The 27,906-nt window shown below is 37.4% G+C and overlaps 1 protein-coding gene across 1 annotated transcript in view; it reads right to left on the reverse strand.

Annotated features, from left to right (window-relative positions):
- Positions 1–27,906, reverse strand: part of HSPA4 (heat shock protein family A (Hsp70) member 4) — a 40,704-nt gene that overhangs the window by 10,723 nt on the left and 2,075 nt on the right. Inside the window, exons 2-13 of the mRNA XM_036423876.2 lie at positions 23,215–23,272; positions 20,120–20,260; positions 17,583–17,705; positions 14,476–14,575; positions 13,732–13,865; positions 11,722–11,966; positions 6,723–6,799; positions 5,271–5,422; positions 4,694–4,800; positions 3,992–4,125; positions 3,103–3,284; positions 2,009–2,098 (exon numbers count right to left, since the gene is read on the reverse strand). Coding sequence (XP_036279769.1) covers positions 2,009–2,098; positions 3,103–3,284; positions 3,992–4,125; positions 4,694–4,800; positions 5,271–5,422; positions 6,723–6,799; positions 11,722–11,966; positions 13,732–13,865; positions 14,476–14,575; positions 17,583–17,705; positions 20,120–20,260; positions 23,215–23,272 — 1,543 coding nt within the window. The remainder of the gene's footprint in view (positions 1–2,008; positions 2,099–3,102; positions 3,285–3,991; positions 4,126–4,693; positions 4,801–5,270; positions 5,423–6,722; positions 6,800–11,721; positions 11,967–13,731; positions 13,866–14,475; positions 14,576–17,582; positions 17,706–20,119; positions 20,261–23,214; positions 23,273–27,906) is intronic.

A 27,906-nucleotide genomic window follows, 5' to 3' on the forward strand; every position in this document is an offset into this window, starting at 1 on the left:
AAATACTATAAAAGTAGTCAAATCCAGAGACACAGAAAGTAATGGTCTGTCAGAGGCTAGGAGGAGGAGGAGGGATGGGGAAATTCAAAGTTGTTGTTAAATGAGTATAGTTTCAGTTGGCAAGATGAAAAACTTCTGAAGATTGGTTGTACCACAGTGTGAATGTATTTAACACTGCTGAACTGCACACATACACACACACACATTAAACAACCTACCATAATCCCACAGTCAACATAAAATTACTATTTCATCTTCTCTAATTTTCTTCCACTCTTACCTAAACATATAGACATGCATATAAAAATAATGGGGAGAGGGTATAAAATTTTTATGGACCAGAAACATTATCAATATGATTTCCAAATGTCTGTACCTATCTACATTCTCACAAGGAATGAGAACCTATTCTACTGCACCACAAACAGTAATTTGTTTACCATCAAATAACTATTATTTTCTTTGGGTAAATAACCTTTGCTTCAAATTGCATAGCAATATTTCATCCACCATTTTTTTAGGATTTAAGTGATTTTTCTCCCAAGTGGTTGACTTCTGCTTTTTTCTAATTGTATATTATTTATCTATACAAGTGTTTTATTGTTGAATCTATCCATCTTTTCCTGTGATTACTTTCAGTGCTTTGAAAGACCTTCCTGACCCACAGATTAGAAAAATATTAAGTTGTTTTGTTTTACTTTAACACTCAAATTTATCTACAACTGAGTAATTTCCACATCTCCTATCCAAAAAACTTAAGTCAGTTGCTGAAATTTATGTATCATTTGTATTTCATTTCCTTTCTAATCCATTCCCAAGCCAACTCATGGAAGAAGCTTCAATAACAACCTCCCTAAAATTTCACAGTTCCTTGGCATTTGGGTGGGTTTAGGGGTGAGGGCGGTGGTAGTGACTGGTGGCACTCCCTCCCCTACCTTCCACAAACACATAGGAGAATGGGTACTCACTCTCCCACTGCCCCAAACCCAGCCAACAACATGAAGGTTTTCCACCTTGGAAAATGCCTGTACTAGACTAAAGCATCTGTGAGCATAATTTCCTCTGTACATTATTTTCGTTTTTTAAGTATTTACACAACTAAAAGTAATTGTAATTTGTTAACTGATAAGAATATGGATAATAGACTTAAGCTACCTTAAAGCTCTACCTTAAAATGCCATAATCAGAAATGTTTAGGGTGAGATTATACATTGCAATGTTATAAATAGCGGGGGGGGGGGGAAAGGTGTTTTAAATGCTGATAACAAATTTAACAAGAAAACTCAAAAAGTTAGCATTAAAGAACTGGCATGTTACATATTCATTTAGATAATTTCTTGGGTAAATACTATAGTATTTATATTCTTGACAAAATATATTTAAGTAAATTATTTAAAATTAGTAAATTTTTACAAAAAAGACAAGGTTCTGAGAGGTGACAAAATATGAAATAATTATCTCACTTATCACTAAGGAATGGGTAGGATGACTATTTAGTTAAGGACATTCAGAAAACAGCATTAAACAATCACTAGTATAATAAAACTATGGTGCCGAAACCAGTTTGGCTCAGTGGATAGAGCGTCGGACTGTGGACTGAAAGGTCCCAGGTTCGATTCCAGTCAAGGGCATGTACCTTGGTTGCGGGCACATCCCCAGTAGGTGGTGTGCAGAAGGCAGCTGATCAATGTTTCTCTCTCATCGATGTTTCTAACTCTCTATCCCTGTCCCTTCCTCTCTGTAAAAAATCAATAAAATATTTTTTAAATAAATAAATAATAAAACTATGGCTTCTGAGAGCTTCCTTCTCATATATCAGCCAGAATAGAGTTCAAAGATCATCTTGCAAATGTACTTTTCAAACATACTACAAAATCCTGCTTAAAAACTATTCAAAAATACACTAAAAATTCTATATAACTACCTCCCAAACCACAGTGAAAACACAGCCAAAACCAAAAATCTATGTAAAAAGATTGTAATATTTCCTCTAAAATACAATTTATACCTCCATTTCTTCAGACTCAGCCTTATTTTCTGCTGGCATCTGCTGTTGTTGCTCTTCAACATGTGGTTCCTCTTGGTCCACTTGCATCTTCTGAAAAACAGATCACACCAAATCCTGAAACTAGTTCATACCAGTGAAAGGACTAAGCAACCTTCATGACACACTGGCAAAATCACATGGCATCCAATTCCTGCTGAATTACCAGCCATCAGAAGACCTGGATTCAAATTCCAGCTATGATGCCTATATTGCCATAACCCAGAAGTTTTCCTCTCTGGATCTCAGTAACGACATCTGTATACTGGAGGTAACACTTGACTGTGGAATTGCTCTATCAACCATAAAGTACTGATAGTACACAGAGTGGCAATATTTAACATATTATAATCTGAAGAGAGCATTAGTTTCTCCAAGCTTCCTGATGAGTAAATTTATCTGAAAAATCTTCACAAAATTTTCAAGCAGTTTTTAAATCAGCCTTTTCATCCTCAAAAATACAACTTTTCATGCATTTGAGTTGAACGCGTTGAGAATTCTGTTAAAAGACCAAAGCCTGACAATAATAAAAAAGAAGGGAGAAGTTCGTAAAGACCCTGAATCAGTGGCTTTCAATGCTTGTAACACTCCAAAATGACCTCAGAGGCTTTTAAAACTACTGATACTGGGCCCTGGTAGGCCCAGATTAATTCAAACAAATCTCTGGGGATGAGACCCAACACTTGTAGTTTCATAAAGCCTCGAGGTTTTGATGCACAAAAGGACAAGACAATGCATGATTCCAACAAATGAATGTCAATCTATTCTACTTGTGAAAATAATCAACTAAGGGCTCAGAACATTCTTCAATAATTAAAAAGAATCAAGAATTCTAACAAGTGCATGGTCTGAAGGAGGGAGTTGGTTATGTTACATTTCCTTATAAATTTTGCAGACTTTCTGCCAGTTCACCCATGCTGGGGAAGGGGATGAATACAAACCCACACTCAGTTGCTCTGTCATAATGTTCCTTCCTTGTTAACTCCCTTGTCTATTTGCTATAATTTTTAGACAAGTCACCTCTAGGCCCCATAAATGGTATAAAATGTCCAAATTACCTCTTCCTCCTTTGCATTCTGATCTGTTTCCATCGGTTCCTCATTTTCCTCAAATTTGTGCACTTCCACTAGAGATGCACTGGACACACTAAAAATGCCATGGACATTTACTCGAACCTTGACTTTGACTTTTGAACTTGAGCCATCAGACTGAGGAGTGACTTTCTGAACAGAAAACTGAGCTAGGGACATATGAGAGACAAGAGAGAACAAATAATCTGAGAGGAGGAATTCAAACATGAATATATAGCCACATAGCCAGGTTGCATGCATTTCTCAGTAACAGGTCAGTAACATGATACCTCAAAGAAGCAATGTGGGTACTCAGAGAATTTTACCAAATCATATTTCTCCATTCTTTTTCACACAGTCAAACTTGACCCAATTAAGTACGCAAACATCTCTTAACTCTCCAAACATTTCTTTCCCCTGTCTCTTATTCCAACTCCCTTTTAGGCTACTGCCAAATAAATTCCTAAAACAATTCTGTAACATTATCCAAAACCTCAAAAATTCCTTAGTGTTTCTGTGATTTATCAAGAACTTGCTACTTCCAAATTCAATTACTAAACTAATGTCTTATCTAGCACTATATTATGCACAGAATATACCCACAATGTGCATTAACCAAGATATATGCTCCCACCCTAACTGCTTTGGTTCAGTGGATAGAGCTTTGGCACATGGATTAAAAGGTCCTACATTCCATTCTGGTCAAAGGGCATGTACCTCAGTTGCAGGTTCAAGCCCTGGCCATGGTCGGGGTTCATGTGGGAGGCAACCAACTGATGAGTCTCTCTTACATCAATGTTTTTCTCTCTCTCTGTTTCTCCCCTGCCTTTCACCCTCATATATGTTTTTGCTTTTTAATTCCCAACTTCTTACTTACCTATAGCTGGGTCTGGATAGGGCAAATCCTGAGGAGAGCTGTAATAGGCCTCAAGAGTGAAAGGTTCCTTTCTATAAAATGTGAGTACTTTAGAGAAAGGAGCAGCATGATTTTTTGGAAAGACTTCACAGTCACTAAATGGAGAAAAAAGACAAGAACACAAATTTAGGATATCCCTAACTTTTCCCATGAACTCTAGTTTTGTAATTGTATAGCTTAACTATTCTTTTCAACTGGCTTAATTTCCAGATTATAAATTTCTGCGCAGACACACATAAGGTGTCCATTTTTTAAAAAAGGAATGTATTTCAATCAGTACAAAAAGGCACCATTTTAACATAATCAAGTATAAGAAACTATATAAAGATACAAATTTAGCACTAGCTGGTTTGGCTCATTGGGAAGAGCATTGGCCTCTGGACTGAAGGGTCCCAAATTAGATTCCAGTCAAGGGTACACCCGGTTTGCACACTAGATCCCCAGTAGAGGGCATGCAGGAGGCAGCTGATCAATGATTCTCATCATTGATCTTTCTATCTCTCCCTCCTTTTTCTCTCTCTAAAGTCAATAAAAACATATTTTAAAATCAAACAAAAAAGGTTATAGATTTAGAGAAGTTGAAAAGGAGCTCAATAACTTCACTCAGACTGTTTAGCACTAAAGTAACTTTAAGTACAAAAGTAATTTGGTAAATGCTCTTACCTGGACACTTCTTCAGCAGGCGAGTTCCACCTCAGGGATATGGGATATGGCACCACATCAGTGATGGAAAACTCTCTTACTTTGAAAGCAGGCGATAAGATTGCACACTAGAATAATAATTATTTAAAATTCCATTTAACAAACATTGTAAACTGATAGTACAAGATCTATTTAAGAAGAATTCAGAAAACCATCACTAATGGTTTTAAAACATTTACATTAATAATTGTATCCAAATAAGTAGCTTTATAAATTTCTATTATTTGTCAAATTATCTATAATCTAGCTATTCCTTAACATTTTTTCATTAACCCCAACCTTTAATTGATGTACATTGCTACTTCATACATAGAAAACAGATGAAATGCCAAATCCAAAAGTATTTCAGGTTTACCTATGTTTCCAGTATTCATCTATTTATGAAGAACACCTCTGATATCCATTTTAAAACAAAAATTTCAGAATCTTACCAACTTGAGATCACTTCAAGCTAACCTCACATTAATTGGATACATAAAACTACCATGTCTTGTTGCAATGATTTGTTAAGTGGCTACCTGTGGAAGATAAAACTCACCTGCAGTGCACAGCCTCGAGTGACAGCTTCATCAGCATTTAGTGTTGTACTGAGCTCTTTACCAAAAAATTTGCTGATCTTCTCTTTTACTGCAGGGATTCGAGTCGCACCACCAACTATCTCCACTGCATAAATATCTTCTTTCCTTAACCCTATTTTAATGTGATTAGACATTTAGATTTTTAAAATCTTTAAACTAGTATTTTACAATGAAAGAGCACCTTATCACAACAAAATAACTTGCAAATGGTTAACAAAACCTGTCACTCCTTCCTTATAATCCATCCACAGCAGCATGCACACCAACGTGTGCTCACACTCAGGTGCATAGCATCTGGCAACAAACAGGTATGTTTTGATTATCAAAACAATGAGAGCAGGGTGGCACAGTAATATTAGGATTTAGGAGGTGAGAGTCAGGGACACTCAATGTCCTACAATCTCCGATAGACGCTCACACAAAAAATTATAACAGTTAAGCTAGCCATAAGGAAGATATGAGGGGGTTGGGGGGATAAGGATACATATGTAATACCTTAATCAATCAAGGAATTTTTTTTAAAAGGAAGATCATATCCTCCCTTTGCTCTATTTGTCAGCCCTGACACAACATGAAAGAAAAAGGTGTTCAGATGCACCTCTAGCACTCCATCCCAAATATAAACATAATTCACATTACAGCATATGTACAGTGTAAAATGTTCTCTTGTCAGAAGGAAAGAAAGTAAACACCAAGGTTCTACTGTCACTCATAAAATATCTCTTAATACCACCCTAGTTTCCTGGTCATATTTTACGTAACAAACACTAACATTTTGCTGAGAAGGACTATTTAAAGAAACAGGATGTCCCAGTGTGGAAAGAATGTGCCTGTTTGCCATAATCACTGTGATTTAAGACTGAACCTTTGTCAAGCTGACAGTATTTTTCAACATTCTGAAATAGCTAGCAACCAACACAACAGTGGATTCTACTAGATAAACATTTGTCAAACATTTTGGGAAAGTTAGTAATATATTCCTAAATCAAACTTCTACGTTTTAACCCAAGATAAAAAAGCACTCCATTAAAGTCAGTATGTGGTTATCATATCCTCCCTTTGCTCTAATTGTCATTCAGCAAACAAAAGATTCACTGACAGAAAAGCCTGTAAGACTTCTATAGCAGCATTGCAAAAGACAATTTTTACCACTATAAAATAACTGAAAAGTTTACATCCATCTTTGAGTCTGAACTAAGTTTCCCGGGAAAACTTTTAGATATCCCTGGACACATAACAGTGTGCCCATAGATTACCTGGGGGAAGTGTGAGTTCCAGAGGGAAAATATAAAAAAGCTTAATATAGCACTGATGTTGTTTGTCCAATGACAATTTGTATAACTGAAAAAATAATGAACAATATTTCCAAAGAGCGTGAGGTACACAAACAATTCAACCGCAAAAATACTTACTGGATTGTTCCAAAACACTACGAAGTGGTGGCTCCACTCTAGCTAAGAGATCATCACACATCTCCAAAAATTTGCCTCTATTAAAAAAAAAAAAAAAAAAAAAAAAAAAAGGTTAAATCACATTCTAATTTTATGTGGAGTGGATGGCTATCAACAAAAAGACAGATAATAACAAGCACTGGCAAGGATATAGAGTAAATTGGCTCCCTCACACATTCCTGGTGAGAATATAAAATGGTGCAACCACTTTGGAAAATAGTTTGACAGTTCTTCAAAATGTTAAACAGAGTTACCATATGTCCCAGTAATTCTACTCAGTATACAATAAAGAGAAATAAAGCATACAACATACAAAACCATGAATGACTACAATAACATTAATTATAAACAGCCAAAAAAGTGGAAAAGCCCTGAAGTCCGCCAAATGTACTCAGCAATAGAAAGGAATGAATACAATACTTCAGTTAAGAGGATGGCGTAGTTAAATGTGGTCCTTGAATTCTCCCACAAGCACATCAACGTTACAACTAAACTGCGAAAAACCATCATTCAGAACCACCTGAAATCTATCTGAATGGAAATCCTACAACTAGGAAATTAAAGACGCCCACAGAGACTGAGAGAAGGGGCAAAGACATGGAAATGCTGATCTTACACCAACGTGTGGCTGCAAAGATACCTCCTAAGGAGCAGGGGGTCCCAGCCCAACTTCAGGCCTCCCTGCCCAGAGTTCCAGTGCCAGAAAGAGGAATCACTTTTGGCTATAAAAACAAACAGGGCCAGGTCAGTGTGGTTCAGTGGTTGAGCATTGACCTCTGAACCATTTACATACCAGGTCAGGATGTGTGCCCGTTTCGGGCTTGATCCCCAGTAGGGGGCATGCAGGAGGCAGCCGATCAATGATTCTCTCTCATCATTGATGTTTCTCTAGCTATCCCTCTCTCTTTCTCTCTAAAATTAATAAAATTTTAAAATTAAAAAAAGGCCTAGCCCAGTGGTCAGCAAACACATTAGTCAACAGAGCCAAATATCAACAGTACGACGATTTAAATTTCTTATGAGATCCAAAATTTTTAAACTTCTTCTAACGCTACTTCAAAATAGACTCGCCCAGGCCGTGGTATTTTGTGGAAGAGCCACACTCAAGGGGCCAAAGAGCCACATGTGGATCTCGAGCTGCAGTTTACCAACCATGGGCCTGGCTGTTTAGAGCATCAGCCCATGAAATTCAGGTCAAAGGTTCGATTCTGGTCAAGAACCTACCTCAGTTACAGGTTCAATCCACAGCCCTGGTCAGGGTGCATGTGGAAAGCAACCAATTGAAGTGTCTCTCTCACATCAATGTTTCTCTTTCTCTCTCCCTTCACTCTCTCTAAAAATCAAAGGGGGGAAAAAATATTCTTGGGAGAGGATTAACAAAAAATAAATAAAAAATTTAAATAAGAATGATTATATGAACAATATGTTAGGATGCAGATGAACTTTGAAAACATTAGGCTAGATTTTTTTAAAAGCCAATAAAAAAAAAATTATGTAACTCCACTTATATGAAAAGTTCAGGACAGGTAAATTCGGAGAGACAGAGGAGTAGATTTTTAGCTGTCTAGGGCTGGAGGAAAAGAAGAGATAAGGAAAAACAGCTGATGTGTATAGTTTTCTTCTTTTCTTTGTTTTAACATAGTTAAATACACTTTATCTTTTAGATCCGCTTTATGTTTACAGAGAAATATTATAAGTAAAAGAATTTCCTCAACACCCCTCCCCAGTTCCCCTATTGATATCCTGCATTAGTGTGATACATTCCTAACAACTGGTAAGCAATATTGATACATGATGGTATATATTAGATTCTACACGTTTTGACAAATTGTATAATGTTAAGTATCTACCATTACAGTATTATCAGAGAAGCTTTACTGTCCTAAAAATCCTCCATGCTCCACCCATTCAATTCATCCCTCCCTCCCCAGAACACTTGCCAACTACTGACTTTACCGTTTTACTGACTCCAATTTTGCCTTTTCCAGAAAGTGATATAGTTGGAATCACACTGGATTTAGCCTTTTTAATTAACTTCTTTTACTTAGAAATGTGCATTTAAGGGTCCTCCTGTCTTTTCACACCTTGACAGCTTATTTAGGGATGACATTCTAAAACCGGGTTGTAGTGATGACTGCACAATTCTGTGAATATACTAAAGCCACTGAAATATACATTTTAAAAGAGCCACTTTTATGAATTACATCTCAATAAAAAGAAAAATTGTAGAGATATAGAAAATACCCATCAGAATGGCAAAAATTCAAGACCACTAATACCAATATTGATGAAGATATATAACACCACAAAGTCCTACATGTTGTCAGGAACTTTAAAAAAATGACAGTTGTATTTCTAATAGCAAGCAATTCCTCAAAAAGCTAAATCCAGAATTACCAAAGGACCCAACAATTCCACTCCTAGGTATATACCCTAGGAGTGAAATTTGTTTTTGAAAACAAAAATACTCAAATACTAGTTCATGAATGTTCATAGCAGCATTATTAACAACTAGAGGTCCAGTGCATGAAATTTGTTCACTGGGGGGTAGGGGGAGCGGTCCCTCAGCCTGGCCTGCACCCTCTACAATCCGGACTCCTAAAGGGATGTCCAACTGCTGGGCCTAAACTGGCAGTCAGACATCTTTCTTGCAATCTGGGACAGCTGTCTCCTAACCGCTCACCTGTCTGCCTGCCTGATGGCCCCTTACCACTCCGCCCGCCCGCCTGCCTGCCTGCCTGCCTGCCTGATGGCTCCTAACCACCTCTGCCTGCCAGCCTGATCACTAATACAAACTACAGTGTGGATGAACCTAGGAAATATTATGTAAGTGAAAGAAGCTGAAAGCCAAGACAAAAAAAACTTATACAGGGGTAGGAAAAAGTAGGTTTACAGTTCTGAGTATATGAAAGTTTGTTCTTATATTATTTATTAAATATTGTGCAATTTTCAATTTGAATAACTATAAGCCTACTTTTACCCACCCTTGTATTATATGATTCCGTTTATAAAAAAGATTAGAATGGGTAAACTAAAGATAAAAGTAAATTGGTGTTTGCCATGGCACAGATGTTAAGAAAAATGGGAAGTAACTACTTAATGGGTATGAGGTTTTCTTTTGGGGCGATGAAAATGTTTTTTCATTAGATAGAGGTAGTCATGGTATGACATTGTAAATGTATTAAATGGCACTGAGTTCACATTAAAATAGTACAAGAGCCCACATAGTGTTCTGTGTTTGAACTTCAACATATGAACCAAGAGGATTACCAGACAGGGCTCAATCCCCAGTGGGGGTTGTGCAGGAGGTAGCCAATCAATGATTCTCTCTCATCACTGATGTTTCTATCTCTTTCTCCCTCTCCTTTCCTCTCTGAAATCAATAAAAATATATTTCAAAAAATAAAATGATGTAAGAATTTTACCTCACATTTTTAAAATTTAGAAGAAATGCTATGATGTCAGAAATAAATTATCTGGTTTTATTAGTTTAGAAAAAAAAGACTGCTAGTGAGCATTAAAACTAAATGAAGGCTACAAAACAGAATAAAGAGTATAACGTGCCCTGACATTGCAGATACAGTAAATTGTACTGCATGTGTTTTCAAAGCAGCACACAAGCTAATCAACTGTTTTCAGCTTTTAAAAGTATAATAAATATTTATTTGGCTCTCAAGATCACCTAAAACTCCACTAACAATTTCTGAAACATAAACGGGTACACCCCTACATCCTAGCCCCCACCACATGTAACACATACAAAACCGCTACTTAATAAAAAATAAAAAATAGCCAAAACCGGTTTGGCTCAGTGGATAGAGCATCGGCCTGCGGACTGAAAGGTCCCGGGTTCGATTCCGGTCAAGGGCATGTACCTTGGTTGCGGGCACATCCCCAGTAGGGGGTGTGCAAGAGGCAGCTGGTCAATGTTTCTCTCTCATTGACGCTTCTAACTCTCTATCCTTCTCAATTCCTCTCTGTGTAAAATCAATAAAATATATTTAAAAAATAAATAAATAAATAAATAAATAAATAAACCATCACTTTCAAGCAGGGTGGAAAAGGTGACTGCAAATTTAGTTACTAGGAACAACAATCTAACTCTAGCAGAATAGGAGCAAGTTAAATTCCACCTCAACTTTTTTAATGCCACACTTCCCTAAACAAGCCATCAGTCTTGCCTGAACTCTACCAAAATAGTTCACATCATAAAAACATCTCATTCTGCCCTAGCCAGTCTGGTTCAATAGATAGAGCATTGGCTCAAGGACTGAAGGTTCTCAGGTTCGAATTCCAGTCAAGGGCACATACCCCAGTTGCAGGCTGGATCTCAGCCCTATTCAGGGCTTACATGGAAGGCAACCAATTGCTGTCTCTCACATGGATGTTTCTCTATTTCTCCCCCTCCCTGCCACTCTCTCTAAAAAAAATCAATTAGAAAAATAACCTCTGGTGAGGATTAACAAAACAAAACAAAAAGAACATCTCATTCTCAATACCCAACCTACCTAACCAAACAGGAACATTCAAACAACAGTAACATTTCTGAGGAAAATCCTGAAACATCTGTAGCACTGTACAGAAAGAGCTGTTGTCCTCAAGAGATCCTGAACAACCCCAAAAACACCAATTTCTGAACCAATGACTAAATCAAATTCAACATAATTCTACATTAAAGCGCCTTGTCCTGATTTTTATGAAAACTGGTAATCATGTATAATTCATGTACATGTAAGAACTACCAACTTCCTGCAATATTCAATGAATCAGAATAAAAACATCAGTCTACATTATTAGAATAGTCAAACCCAACCTTCACATAAAAAACAGAATTCTGAATGGCCTCTAATTTTTACCTATAATACATATAACAACCATGATGATTTTAACAATTAGCTAATTAAGGCTAATAAAAGAAAAATCACAGTAAAGTTTAAGGTCAAAATATTAACATTATTACCTATTCATAGTTCCAGATACATCAACATCATTCATAAAACATTCGATGCTCAAAGGGAGGTCTGAAGCATTTGCACTCATCAATTTCTTGAGTTTCTCACACTCTTGAGACAGTCGTAATAATGCACGGATTTTGGACTTTATGTCTAGCTTGTATTTCTTTCCAAATTCTTCACAGAAATGATTTACTAACACCTCATCAAATTTTCTGCCTCCCAGTGTTGTGTCAAATGCAGTGGCCAGAACCTTGGAAAAAGGTAATTAATTCAAAAATGAAGCAATTTAAAATTTTATCATGATATATAGTTAATGGGTAAATTGTATTAAAGGATCGGGGAGACATGAAGATTGAAACAAGGCAATGTGCATGTGTCACTTAATCATTGTTACAACCATTCTGAAGAGAGACATTGTAATCCCCAATTTACAGATGATGTCACAAACCTAGTCAGATCAGATACTCTGCAGGTCATAAAGCTAAAATTTAAAACCCAATCTCATCAATTGCAAAACCCATGCCCTCTCCCACACTAGTCTGCTTCCAAACAGCAATTATACATATATCCAATGCCAAATATACAAACATGTCATTTACACACTTCTGGTCTTAGTGCTATCACAAAACTATAAATAATACAAAAGGCCTTGCTCAATACATCTTACCACCAGGAAAGATGCTAAAGATGCTTAACTCATAGCAATTTATTTCTCCAGAGATCTAAGCTTCCCAGACATCTAAATATCACTCCTAGCCTAGTTTCTTGGAGCCATCAAGTTCTAGTCCTTCCACCCTTTTACCAGAAGGCTCAAAACCTTAAGAACAATCCCAGCCAGCATGGCTCAGTGGTTGAGCATCAACCTATGAACCAGGAGGTCATGTTTCAATTCCTGATCAGGACACATGCCCGGGTTTTGGACTTGATCCCCAGTAGGGGGTGTGCAGAAGGCAGCTGATCAATGATTCTCTCTCATCATTGATGTTTCTATCTTTCCCACTCCTTTCCTCTCTGAAATAAAAACATACATGTAAAAAAAAAAAAAACTTAAGAATATAATCTCGCCAAAACCGGTTTGGCTCAGTGGATAGAGGATCAGCCTACGGACTAGAATGTCCCATTTTCGATTCCGGTCAAGGGCATGTACCTTGGTTGCGGGCACATGGTAGAGGGTGTGTAAGAGGCAGCTGATCGGTGATTCTCTCTCATTGATGTTTCTAACTTTCTATCCCTCTCTCTTCCTCTCTGTAAAAAAATCAATAAAATATATTTAAAAAAGAAAAAAAGAAAAGAAAATAATCTCCTCAATCCTCAGTGTAAAAACATCAAGAGACTACATGTTAAAGAATCCTCCTAACAAGCCTGTAGATAAGCATTATTTCCCCACATTAAAGTATAGCTCAGCAATCTGCCGAAACCTGTTTAGCTCAATGGATAGAGCGTCGGCTTGGGGACTGAAAGGTCCCGGGTTCGATTCCGGTCGAGGGCATGTACCTTGGTTGCGGGCATATCCCCAGTAGGGGGTGTGCAAGAGGCAGCTGATCGATGACTCTCTCTCATCGATGTTTCTCTCTATCTCTCTCCCTTCCTCTCTGTACAAAATCAATAAAATCTATTTAAAAATAAATAAATAAAGTATAGCTCAGCAATCTTAAGGGATTTTTCTTCATACCTATCAACTCTTTTTATTTTTTTATTTTAGGGAAGGACATTAAATTGTTGTTCTACTTATTCACGCATTCATTTGTTGATTTTTGTATGTGCCCTGAGAGGTTGAACTTGCAACTTTGGCATATTGGGATCATACTCTAAACAACTGAGCTACCAGGCCAAGACTCACACCAACTCTTACGAAATTATTTTGAGCTGACAACTTCCACCCACCCTATATACTTTAGTTTCTAGTTCAGATAACTCATAGCAAGTTTCCATTAGTGAAACAAAATCCTTTAAACATTTATTTAAATTGTCTCTCACATTTGTAATACAGTCTTCCAGGAAAAAAATATACTTACTTTAAGTTTTCCTCTATTAAATGCACATACAGAAACTTGGTAAGAAGAATGCCCCATATCTATGAAAACTACATTTCTTGGTTTCTCTTCTAAGGCAGGAAGATCTTGCTTATAGATTCCATATGCAAGAGCAACTACATAAGAAAAAAATTAAATTCAACATAATATTATCATCTAAGAGTAAACTTAAAATTTAAGTAGGAAACAAAATAGACTTTGTATATAATGAATGGAGCTGCATCATATGCTCAGTTCTAAAAAGAATTAAATTCTTAGAAGCCTTGCATAATTTATTCATGAAGAATATTAACTTCAGAGTTCAATGCTGACGAAGGGTTCCTTAATGTTTCCAAATCCAATTTCCAATTCCAATGACTTTGGCAATAGTTCCCAAACCACTTAACTTTCCCAAACATATTTTCCAGGATTTCTTCTACCGTTGTGCCATCTCAGCATTCCCATATATCCTGTCCCTGAGATGTTGCTTTACACCCATTCCTCTGATTCCACCAGCCCACAGGTCATAGTAAAGGCCAATCTTTAAATCAAACCACTGCTCCGATCACACAATAAATGTATTTCTTTACAACCAACCATGTGATTAAATATGAAGATACAGAAAAAGTAACTGGTCAGATGAATTCTTTCTATGTAACAGAGTAACCAAAAAAATAAAGAAGAAACTTTAGGATCTTCACAACCCTCAAGATTAAGTAAAAAATTTTAGTTAATAGTCTCTCTTACCCGCAGTAGTTTCATTCATTAATCGCAGGCAATTGAGACCAGCAATCTGTGTTGCATCCATCACTGACCTTCTTTCTGCGTCAGTATAGAAACAAGGAACCTACAAAAAAATTTGCAAGTTTACTATATTATAGAGATTCATTTAGGATGCATCTGTCAAAAAGAAGTAAAACCCAGAACCACCCTGAGAGTCAACTACAGCCATATTCTGCTTATGATCAGAGGATTTCAAACCAGTAGGAAAAATTTAGAAAATTCAACAAGTAGTAGTGAGACAATGGCTAGTCAGCCATATTAAAAATAATAAATTGGCATTCCTACTGTACAACTTATACCAAAATTTAGGTCAAATCAAAGACTTAAATGTTTAAAATTATATATATATATATATATATATATATATATATATATATATATATATATATAAAGAGTACTAGAATGAAAGGAATTTTACCATCAGAGTAAGGGATTTTCTAAATATAACACAACACCCAGAAGAAAAAAAAAATTTCTGACTCATAAAAAATTCTAATGATCAAATGGGGAAAATATTTGCAACTCACATCATAAAAACACAAAGAGCTAATCTAATAATATGTAATAAACTACAAGTCAAAATGGAAATCACAAACTCAGAATAAAATGAGCAGAGAACGGGAACATTTCGAACAACAAAAAATACAAAGTGGCTCTTCAATTTTAAAATGTTCATCTTCATCTAAATAGTAAGATTACATACACTTTGATACCATTATTCTACCTATTAGAATTAGCTAAAACAACAAGCTATGCTGGTGAGGCTGCAGTGAAATAAGTTTTTTCATACATTACAGGTGGAAGTGTGAATTACTGCAAATTCTTTGAAGGATAACTGAACAGCTGTAAAAATTACAAATACAGCCCAGATGCTGTATCTCAGTGGTTGAGCATCAACCTGTGAACCAAGAGGTCAGGGCACATGCCCGGATTTCTGGCTTGATCCCCAGTAGGGAACATGCAGGAAGCAGCTGATCCATGATTCTCTCATCCCTGATGTTTCTATCTTTCTCCTTCTCTCTGAAATTATTTTTTTTTTTATTTTAATTACAATACAGCCCGGCCAGTGTGGATCAGTGGTTTTGAGCATTGACCCATGAATCAGGAAATCAAAGTTAGACTCCTAGTAGGGGGCATGCAGGAGGCAGCCAATCAATGATTCTCTCTCATCATTGATTTCTCTTTCTCCCTCGCCTTTCCTCTCCCTGAAATCAATAAAAATTAAAAATAAGAAATTACAAATACAGGAGTCCATTTGCAAGACCCCCAGTGGATGCCTGAAACTGAGGATAGTATCAAACCCTATATATACTATGTCTTTTTCCCATACATACACCCCTGTGGTAAAGTTTATAAATTAGGCATTGTAAAAGATTAACACCACCTAATCATAAAATGTAACAATTACACAATATTCTGTAATAAAAGTTAAGTGAATATGGTCTCTCCCTCAAAATTATATTTTAGTGCTATACATACAACGTGGATACAATGAACAAAAGGATGATTCATAATGCCAGCAGGACAGAGCAGGCAGAGCAGGACCCAGAATGGCATGCAACTTGTAACTTATAAATGGTTTGTTTCTGGAATTTTCCATTTAATATATTTGGACTGACGTTCACCGCATGTTACTGAAAACATGGAAAGTAAAACCATGAATAAGGGGGAATTATTGTACACATATCTTCTGTCCCAGCAATTGCACTTCGAAGAAGTTAGCCTATAAATTCTACAAACTTATCATATAAGAGCAAAATGATATTTAAATGTACTTATTGCAGCATTCTTCACTATAAAAAATAAAAAAAAAGTGGCCAAAACCGGTTTGGCTCAGTGGATAGAGCATCAGCCTTCAGACTGAAGGGTCCCGGGTTCGATTCCGGTCAAGGGCATGTACCTTGGTTGCGGGCGCATCCCCTGTGGGGGGCGTGCAGGAGGCAGCAAAAAGGAAACAAAAGTGGATGCGCAACAAAAAGAGACTGACTAAATAAGTACCTCATAAACTGGAGTCTCTTAGCCTTAAGTTCAGCTATATTCTCTGAGTCCTATTAATTCTCTTAGCAAGTCATCAAAACTCAGTGTAGTCCTTAGGTCCGCCAACACATGACTTAACACATCACCTTTAAACTTATTCAAAAAGTTGAAAACACCACTCAGGCATTCTATCATTTTAGATAAATTTTACTTCAACACTGAGCATAATACAGAATCAATATTAAAGGTACTAAACTAGATGGGGAAATGAGGATAAATCTAACAGAACAAAAGAGTTCAAAAAAAGCAGAAAGCATCTAAGAAAATACAGTGTCTGTACTGAATCTTTAAGAGAAGTAGCATTAATATTCTTTGCATCACCAGAATGTGACACAACAGTTATAATTCAAATTTTCCTGACAAATGTCAGTTCTGCTTTACTAGGTAGCCAAGAACTAAGGAATCCGCCAGACAACAGACTGTGGTGAAAAAACTACCTAATAGTCCTTGCTTTGTCAACCAATGCACCAACAAAGGAGGCCACATATCAGATAACAGCCACAGAAAGAAGAGATTCAGTGACAAAACCAATACAACTGCCGAATTTTCACCGGTTGCTAAGGACTCCATCATATTACAAGCACATTGCTACAAACAGCCAAGCTTCCATCTAGATAGTATTATGAGAAAGACAAGATAAAGTCTATTGCTGCTTTGCTTTTAGAGCTAGATACAGTGACAGCAAAGATACAGAGATACAAAGGGAGAAAAATAAACCATTTCTCATTGAGAGTATTCAACTAATTTAACAAATAAGTAGCCACTAGACAACTATGTTCAGTGCTACAAGATTTCTTGCTACAGGAAATCCAGGATGAAGTGGGCTTTAAGACAAGCCTTTAAATAGGCAGAACAACAGGAGGCTGAAGCAATAACTAGGGGCCAGAAAAGAGAATTCAAGAAAATGAGGACTACTTTGATAAATTTCTTAAAATAATCAATCATACAACCTACAGCAAAAAACAGTATTATTTGCAGTTAAAATGAAATGCTTCTTCATGCAAGACTTAATAATGAGTAGGGCTCAAACTCACTGAAACAACACAGTCCACAACAGGCTTTTTAAGAACACTTTCTGCTGTCTCCTTCAGTTTGGACAAAAGCATGGCAGTCACTTGCTCCGTGGTAAAATTTCGTTCTTCCTCCATATATTTCACCTGCAATAAAATGACAAAATGAAATGAACAATATCTCACCATCATCAATGAAGCATTATCTCAAGAAGGAATTGAAGAAAGCTAGTTTTAGAAATAAAAATAATTTAAAGGTCACTTTTAGCTTTATAACATGTACATAATAATTAAAGAGAGGACCACTACATAAACAATGTTGTGGCAACTTTATCAATAAAACCTGAGACAAGGTACCTGTGCAGAAGCAAGCTATATGGCCCCTCTGTAAAGATCTGATGGTGAACTACTTTACCATCTGACATACTGTGTGTTACCACCTCCCTAAGATGCAATCTAATCTGAGGACATGTTTTTAGTCAAATTCATTCACTGCTGTATCCCCAGTACTGACAGTCATAACAAAATAAATACTTGGTGAGCCGAAACCGGTTTGGCTCAGCGGTAGAGCGTGGGTCTGCGGACTGAAAGGTCCCTGGTTGGATTTCCGTCAAGGGCATGTACATTGACTGCGGGCACATCCCCGGTAAGGGGTGTGCAAGAGGCAGCTGGGCGATGTTTCTCTCTCATCGACGTTTCTAGCTCTCTATCTCTCTCTGTAAAAAAAAAATCAATAAAATTTTTTTTTAATAAATAAATAAATAAATACTTGGTGAATTAAAGAATGTAACAAAGCTTCCAGATAGCCTATCCTGGATGAAGTCTGCAACTTTGACAAGAGTTGCAAACTTTGCCGAAACAGGTTTGGCTCAATGGATACAGCATCAGCTTGGGGACTGAAGGGTCCCAGGTTCAATTCTGGTCAAGGGCATGAACCTTGGTTGCGGGCATATCCCCAGTAGGGGGTGTGCAAGAGGCAGCTGATCGATGACTCTCATCGAAGTTTCTAACTCTCTATCTCTCTCCCTTCCTCTCTGTACAAAGTCAATAAAATATATTTTTTTTTAAAAAAGAGTTGCAAACTTTGTAAGTTGAAAGACTGCGAGGATAAGCCCCATCCCACATATACCCATAATTCCCCAACTACAATGCAGACCAGAAAATGTCACTCTCTTCTTTTAAATCTGCTCCGCTACCTCAGCTTGAAAGCTACCTGCTCCCCACTCCCAGCCCAACCATAATGTACTCTGGTTTAGAGTCTAACAGTTTCTCATTTTATTGCATGATAAAGATGGAAATATAACCCTCCCTGTGAACCTCTTTCTAAGTTGCCTGGTTTTTCCCATTTGTCTATCGATAAATTTAGTCAACTCCTCTACCCTTGTACTTGGATCCACTTAACCTTCAGGTCTTCTCCCTAGTCTCTTTCTCCTTTGGCCCTTACAATGCTTATGACTAAATCTGCCAATATTCATGCTATTTCTTTCTTAACGGTAAATATCCCGCCCATCCCCCCCCCATTTCTTCACCTCCTCTGTACTCCAGCTTTACATCTTACTTAGTCATCCAAACTGTTGAGATTATTGCCACAGATATTCTAAGTAATCCCAGAGATTATACTTCAGTTATTAGAATTCATCACTTCCAAATTCAACTGAATTTCTCATCTACAAAATGTTACAATAAACTACTTTTTTCTCTCAATTCTTATCATCTCTTGGAATTTGAGCCTGTTTCCATGATTCTGATTTTTCCAATTGGAATGTTTCAAACACCAAACCTCCTCTCTCTAAACTCACTTGCCTGGAAAGTTCAACCACCCTCTGGAGTTCTTCTCACCACCTTTAAGTGCTAGAGAGAGTGGAGTGCACCCTACCCATCCCTAGCCTCTCACCTCTTTTGAATGGTCAGTTCACTGCATGCTTCACAAAGAGGATCTTCTAGACATCCCAGAGATATCAAAAACTAAACTCCCTTTTCCTCAAAAGAACAACATCTCTTCCAATCTAACTCATATTGTCAAAAGTATGACCATATATCTAGCTAATGACTTAAAAGTGTTGATTTCTTTGACTGCTCTTCCTTAAGACACACACTAAATCAGTAAACAAGACAGCTGGTTTGGTTCAGTGGATAGAATGTCAGCCTACAGACTGCAAAGTCCCAGATTCAATTCCAGTCAAGAGCACATGCCCAGGTTGTGGGCACGATCCCCAGTAGGGGATATGCAGAAGGCAGCCAATCAATGATTCTCTCATCACTGATGCTTCTCTCTCTCCCTCTCCTTTCCTCTAAATAAATAAAAATATATTAAAAAATAAAAAAAGACAAGCAGCAATGGCCGCATTAATTTTATCACTACCTATCAGTCAAAGCCATAACAGTGCCACTGATGGTTCTCAATCAAAATCAAAATCATTGGAAAAAAATGCCAAACGGTCTTTAGTAGCAAGTTTTTCCTAAGCATTTTCATTATGAAATCAGAATGATATTGATATACAATAACCTAATAAAATAAAATGCTATATTTTAATCATCAGGAATTATCTTGAGAACCTTACCTTTATACCTGTTAATCCAGTAGGCAATTGTACAATATCATATGCAAGGTTAGATTTTTCTGCCTCCACAAACGGATCAGAGAATGCTCGGCCATGGAATCTTTTAAATCCCTGGACTGTGTTCTTTGCATTGGAAATGACCTAAGAGAAAGGAAAGCTGTGTCAAAAAGTAGAAAGACTGATAGAAATTAAGTTAAGAAAAAAGAAATTCAATAGCATCAGATTAAATTACCAACATTGTAACACCACAAAGTTTTCCTTTGAGTTTGTTTTCTTCAGCACTAAACTTTACTGAATGATGCTTACTAGCATGTGAAGTGAGGCTTGAAGGGTAAGGGTCTTGAACAAGTAACACAGAGATCAAAGACAGCCCCACTTGCCCTGCTTCTCCATATAAATAGGTCATTATACTTACAAAAGTTATTCTCCACCTAAAATTCCAAAACATCCACACATAATGATTTATATTAGCTTTTTAAAATTACTCATAGTTTGTGATTCAATCTTTCCAGGAGTCAGTTTGGAAGTATGTGTCAATTCAGAAACTCGAGTGAAAGAAACTTAGCATGCTGACAGAGTATCTATACTACAATAATAAAAGGGTAATATGCTAATTAGACCAAGAGCCCTTCTGGGGCTGAGGCAAAGACAGTTAGGGGCGATCAGGCCAGGAGGGGAGGGCAGTTGGGGATGATCAGGCTGGCGGAGGGGGCGGGGAGAGCAGTTGGGAGCAAGCAGGCTGGCAGGGAGAAGTTGCAAGGGAGAGGGCTGGTGGGGAGTTGGTTATTTGGGGGCGAGCAGGCTGGCAGGCAAGAGTGGTTAGGGGCAATCAAGCAGGCAGGCAGGTGAGCGGTTAAGAGCCCGAGGTCCCAGATTGAGAGAGGGATGTTTGACTGATGGTCTAGGCCCGATCTCACAGGTATTGGGCCTAAACTGGCAGTCAGACATTTCCCAAAGGGTCCCAGATTGGAGAGGGTGCAGGCCAGGCTCAGGGACAATCCCTCTCCCCCCACCCATGCACAAATTCTGTGCACTGGCCTACTAGTCTATATATATAAAAAGCTAATATGCAAAGTGTCCCCAAGTTTGATCGCTTGCTATGACATGTGCTCACCACCAGGGAGTGGTGCGGAACAAACCCTATCCGTGCATAAATTTCATGCACCAGCCTCTAGTCCTATATAATAAAAGACTAATACACAAATCAACCAAATGGCGGAATGACTGGTCACTATTATGTGCACTGACCACCAGGAGGCAGACACTCAATGCAGGAGCTGTCCCCTGGTAGTGAGTGCCCTCCTCCAGGGGGAATGCCACTTAGCCAGAAGCCAGACTGGCTAGAGAGTGCAGCAGAGGTGGTGGCAACGCTAAAGACCCCTCAAGGGATGTCCACCTGTGGGGAGAGGGCCTAACCAGGCAGGCGGACATCCCCTGAGGGGTCCCAGACTGTGAGAGGGCACAGGCCAGGCTGAAGGACCCTTCTGCCCCCACCCCTGTTCACGAATGTCATGCACCCGGCCTCTAGTTATTTATAATACCAGAAGACTAGAAATAGCCTAAAAATAAATTACAATATAGCTATATAGTGGGCAAGATTATTTTAGGAGATTAGAAGACAAGTATCTATATAATATGACTTCACTTTTGTAAGGGAAAAGCTATTTATATGCTTAGAAAGAGTACAATAAGTCATGCATTCAGATACTAAGTGATTTTTGGATAGTGGTAATACAGTAACTTCCAAATTTCCTATAATATTTTATCTATATATTTTTTAAATTTCTCTACAATAAACTATTATAATTACGGGAGGAAAAAACACTGGCAAAAACATTTCAAAAAAATTCAAGATGAACTCGTGCTTAATTAAGATTTACAGACTCCTCTTCTCAATGCCAGAGCTAAGTGTACCAAGCCCCGAGGATAAGCTACAGAGCCCTCTGCATCAGGTATGTCCAAGGGCCCACACAGAAGACCTTTTGTAAAACAATGCCTCCCAAATCAGGCCCTGCGTCAGCAAGCTGCCAAGTAGAAACTCAATACCACAATTAACTATGTCAACCTAGAACTAGGCAGCCAATTTAATATAACTATTCTCAAAGAAAGAAAATTTTAAAAACAGAAATTCACTGAAATTTTAGAAGATATTCAATACAGCTGTGTACTTGCTATTATGCCTTCTAAAACATCTTGAGTTTTTTAAAAATAAGATTATTGCCCTAGCCGGTTTGGCTCAGTGGATAGAGCTTCGGCCTGCAGGCTGAAGGGTCCACAGGTTCGATTCCAGCTAAGGGCACATGCCCGGGTTGTGGGCTCAAACCCCAGTAGGGGGCGTGCAGAAGGCAGCCGATCAATGATTCTCTCTGATCATTGATGTTTCTATCTCTCTATCTTTCTCCCTTCCTCTCTGAAATCAATAAATTAAAAAATTTTAAAAAGATTATATAACACCTGGTTTAATTAATAATCAACTGGCCAACCACCATTTTCTCAGGCTTATGAATTTTAGGCCCTTCCGGGTTCAGAAAGAGAGACAAGTAGTCATTTTATATTTTGCCCCAGATTGAACCATAAAAAGATAAAATAAGCAACTCCTTAATGTCACAGCAACCACAGACACTCACGATAACAGAACTCTTGGGATTCTGCTGCTCTGAAACCAGCAAATATGACAGATTCCTAGTTTACAAAATTAACTAATGGTAAGTTAATGTGCTTTTTTACAAGTATGCTTTCCTTCCTTGAGAATCTTAATTAACAAGATCTATTCTAGAAACAATAACAACCCTCAATATTAGCAAGAAAGGCCCAAGGAGACAACTTTAAAGAGCATTTTAAACATAAAGGAACAAGCAAGCCTTGCTTAAAATAAGTTCTGGGCAAAATACATCCTAGCAGTTTGCATTAAACAGATTAGTATATTGTTCATGCTATTCACTCAAGTATATGCGAATAGGGATAAGTCTGTCTCACAGATGCATGCACTGCCTACTAGTTCTAAACACATAATGAGCACTCGAATAGTTGCTAAACAGAGGGAGGGATAAACCAGAAAAATAAGTCATTTTAGGAAAAAACAAAACTCTACCTACCTGGCTTTTAGCTGCTGCTCCAATTGACCGATTCTTAGGACCAAAAGAAATGCAAGCCCTAGAAGATAAAACAAACATTTTAGTATATTACATCCAAAATTAATGCAATATTACAGTACAGCCACAATCACACCAGGCAAGATTTCTATCTTCACTAAAAAACCATTTATTTTAACAGCACACAGAAAGTCTATGACTTTAACATTTATATTGTTCAGCAGAATGGGCTGCCTCTTAAAATAATTAGAGTCCTCTCATTTATATGTTACAGTTGTATGTGATGACAATCTGTCTAAAATACAGAAATTCACTGAAATTTTAGAAGATATTCAATACAGCTGTGTACTTGCTATTATGCCTTCTAAAACATCTTGAGTTTTTTAAAAATAAGATTATTGCCCTAGCCGGTTTGGCTCAGTGGATAGAGCTTCGGCCTGCAGGCTGAAGGGTCCACAGGTTCGGGGTTAGGGTTAGGGTTAGGGTTAGGGTTAGGGGTTATGGACTAGCCAGTCTCCACTACCCTCTAATTCTTTATTAGATGTTTCTAACTCTCTATTCTTCAGAGATATGGACTAGCCAGTCTCCACTACCCTCTAATTCTTCAAGTCTAATGTTCAAATCCCAACATAAAATAATGTACCTTATATCAATTCATCAATTAAATATTGTTTTTTAAAACAGCTTATAACTACAAAAAGAAAACAGCCTATAAACCCTGAAAACAACTATCCTTTAGTATATAAAGTAATTTTTCTAGAACTAGCTTCTGAGGACTCAATTTCTGACACAGAGCTTCATTCCCACTTCTGAACACATTCTTCCAAATCACCAATTCATACACTACCTACTGGTTTGATCTATTTGCTGCTTAATTTAGAAAGCAAAATTGAAGCCTGCTTAAAGGTAAACTACTTTAAAATACTATGCTTAAGCTTAAAGTCAGCTATATTGGAATTGAAGCTTTTGCTATCATGACCCCTATGCATCACTCTATGGTTTGTTTGTTTTTTAATATATTTTATTTATTTTTTACAAAGAGGGAGAGAGATAGAGAGTTAGAAACATCGATGAAAAAGAATAATCAATCAGCTGCCTCTTGCACACCCCCTACTGGGGATGTGCCCGCAACCAAGGTACATGCCCCTGACTTGGAATAGAACCCGGGACCTTTCAGTCCGCAGGCAGATGCTTTATCCACTGAGCCAAACCGGTTTTGGCTATGTTAATCCCTAATTAATCCCTACATTACCCTGCATTCCCTTAATTTCTCATATATCTGGCACTTCCCTTTACAGTAGTTGCTTATTATTGACCCTTCATATACCAGGCAGAGTGCTAAGCATTCTACACTTGGTTCTACTAAATACTCTGAGAAAAAAAAAAGAAAAGAAAAAAAAACTATTACTGTCCCCATTTTATAATGAAGAACCTATTCAAGGATTCTAAAATCATCAGGACTGCCGAAACCGGTTTGTCTCAGTAGATAGAGCGTCGGCCTGTGGACTGAAAGGTCCCAGGTTCGATTCCAGTCAAGGGCATGTACCTTGGCTGCGGGCACATCCCCAGTAGGTGGTGTGCAGGAGGCAGCTGATCGATGATTCTCTCTCATCGATGTTTCTAACTCTCTATTCCTCTCTCTTCCTCTCTGTAAAAAAAAAAAAATCAATAAAATATATTTAAAACTAAAAATAATAAAATCATCAGGACTACTGGACTTCAAATCTCATACATGCAAACTTGAGTACTTCGAACCAACCATTAAATTTATTCCTATTTCTACACTTTCCCTCAGACTGTCCCAATCCTTTCCTCCAGGTATTCTAATCCTATTGCTCAAATCCCTCGCCTGCCTTTCTTCATCGCTCCATCCTCAACTGATGTAACGTCTCCTCTAAATTCAGTATTTTAAGTCTGTACATAAATAAGCTTTCACTGTGCTTTTATGTCATTCATGTTTCCAACTAGAAGGATTACAGCTGTAAATAAGAGAACTGCTATCTCCCACTTCCTCCATACTACACACAAAGGCAAGCTATGCTGCTAAAAATGTAAAGTACTCGGACACTTGCTGTTTGACACTACGTTTCCTCCATTCCAAATTACAGGTTGGCATTGTTGGAAATTAATTCAAATCAATTCAACACTCTGTTCTTATCTTTATTTCTATGACTCTAGTCCTAAAAATAATAATCTTTTTTAAGACAGAGAATGGCAATGATATCCCTTTCCTGGGTAAGAAATACTACTGATCAAATATTTATGCACATTCTGATTAGGATATTAAGAACAGCTGCTATCCTTAAAAGGTAGTTTCATGTTTGTGTGAGTACTCTCAGAGTATTAGGATGGCTGTTGCTCTACTTTCTTAAAACTAAGAAAATGAGCTTTTCAAAGAACCAATAGTATCGATATTTAGATGATCAAATAAGAGACGGTGGCAAAATGATTTGGAAATGGTTATTAATCAGAGTATCCTCTGGTTACTTAGTCCCAAACTATCAAGTACACAAAGTTTATATCAAGCAGAAAAGTAACTCATTTCATGGGAGACATAGTTCCTAAAGCACAGCAAATTCCTGAGTCAGTAATATTTGCACATTAAAAGCAAATGTTGGGGGATTTTCGAGTGGGGATTGAGCAAAAAAGGAAGAGAACACATGGACAACAGTGTCGTGATTGTGGATGGATGAAGATAGAGGGGATAAATGGTGATGAAAAAATAAAGTGAAAAAACTTTAAACCACCTATTTGATGAATACTAAAAGGTAAATTTCTATAGATTTCATTTTACTATACCAACCTATCACTTAATAAAGAGGATTAACAAAGATATAAAAAGGTAATAATGGCAATATTAGCGAATATTTAGGTGGTATTAACTATATGTCAGAAATTATTCTAAATAAACACTTTAGTTTAACTCCTTAATCTTCACAACCCCATTAAGACAGAGAAATCATTTATGTATGCCGAAACCAAATTGGCCAAGGGAGCATCGGTCTGCGGACTGAGGGGTCCCAGGTTCGATTCCGGTCAGGGGCATGTACATTGGTTGCGGGCACATCCCCAGGGGGGGGTGTGCAAGAGGCAGCTGGTCGATGTTTCTCTCTCATCGACGTTTCTAGCTCTCTATCCCTCTCTCCTCCTCTCTGTAAAAAATCAATAAAATATATTTTTTTTAAAAAAGAAAAAAAAGATATCATTTATGTTCCTGGTATAAATTAATCTAAGTTTTTGTAAAGCATTATGGCAATATGGACTAAAACTCTAAGCATACATATCCTTTATCCTAGCAATTTCACATCTGGAAATCTATACAACAAAAATAAAAGTATTAATATGTAAACATAAAAATCTACTTGTTGAGCCCTGGCCAGTGGTTCCCATACATGGGTTCAATTTCCAATTAGGCCACATGTCCAGGTTGCAGGTTCCATCCCAGGTGAACTGCATATGGGAGGCAGCCAACTCTCCCATTCCCTCTACAAGCATATCCTCGGGTAAGGATTTAAAGAAAAATAACATCCTCAGGTGAGGAATGGAAAAAAAGATAACTGGATGCCCAGCCAGTGTGGCTCAATGGTTGACCATGAACCAGGTTCTGGTTAGATTCCAGATCAGGGCTCATGCCCAGGTTTCAGTAGGTGGCGTGCAGGAGGCATCATCAATGAAGATTCTCTCACATAGTTGATGTTTCTACCTCCCTCTCCCTTCCTCTCTCTGAAATCAATTTTAAAAAACTACTTGTTGAAAAACTATTTATAATAGCAAAATATTAGAAATAATCTGAGGAAAACGTGTCATAGCCATAATACAGAATTACATTATTTAACAAAATTCATATTTGACTCTGAAAAATGTCTAAAATACAGGGTGAGGAAACGCAGGTTTACAGTTGTACACATGCTAAAGCTTATTCTTATATTACTATTAATTACTGTATTATTTTCTATACCAAGTATAAACCTACATTTGCCCCACTGTGTATAAGTGAAAGAAATGAATTACAAAATACAATATGATCCTTTTTGTTTACACACACACACACACACACACACACACACACACACGAGCACACTATATATATTAGTAGAAATCTAGAAAAAGGTATGCAAGGATAGAGCAAATAACTGAAGGAAACTTAACTCTAACACTTTATAGTGTTTTTATTGTTACAGCAAACGTTTTGGTAAGTCAAAAAAAAAATGTTTGTTTAGGAAACCAATGGCAAAGTTCCTGTACATTACATCTACCAAATTTGTATGTAAGGTTGTATTTTAGTTCTTAAGTGATTTTTAAAAACTACTTTAATATTTTTATTGATTTGAGAGAGAGAAAGGGAGAGGTAGAGACAGAAACATCAGTGGGCTGCCTCCTTCACATCCCCTACTGAGCGCAAAACCCAGGAGTGTGCCTTGACAACTGGTGACCTCCTGATACATTATGCTTAACCACTGGACCACACTGCCTGGGTGGTGAAATCATTTTTAAAGAATACGCTTTTGAAATACACCTGTTTCTCAGATTCACAAATGATTAACAAAATGTAGCTAAATGCCAGATAATGTGTTAGCGGCTGGGTATTGAGCTTTAACAAGACTGTCTTGACTGCAATTCATTATTAATAGATTAGCGTTACCTTCCTTAAATGTATTTAAATGGGAATATTTTGGTGCCTGGAAGTGTGATGTT

Source organism: Pipistrellus kuhlii, unplaced genomic scaffold, assembly GCF_014108245.1.
Source record: "Pipistrellus kuhlii isolate mPipKuh1 unplaced genomic scaffold, mPipKuh1.p scaffold_m20_p_8, whole genome shotgun sequence".
Taxonomy (NCBI): Eukaryota; Metazoa; Chordata; class Mammalia; order Chiroptera; family Vespertilionidae; genus Pipistrellus; species Pipistrellus kuhlii.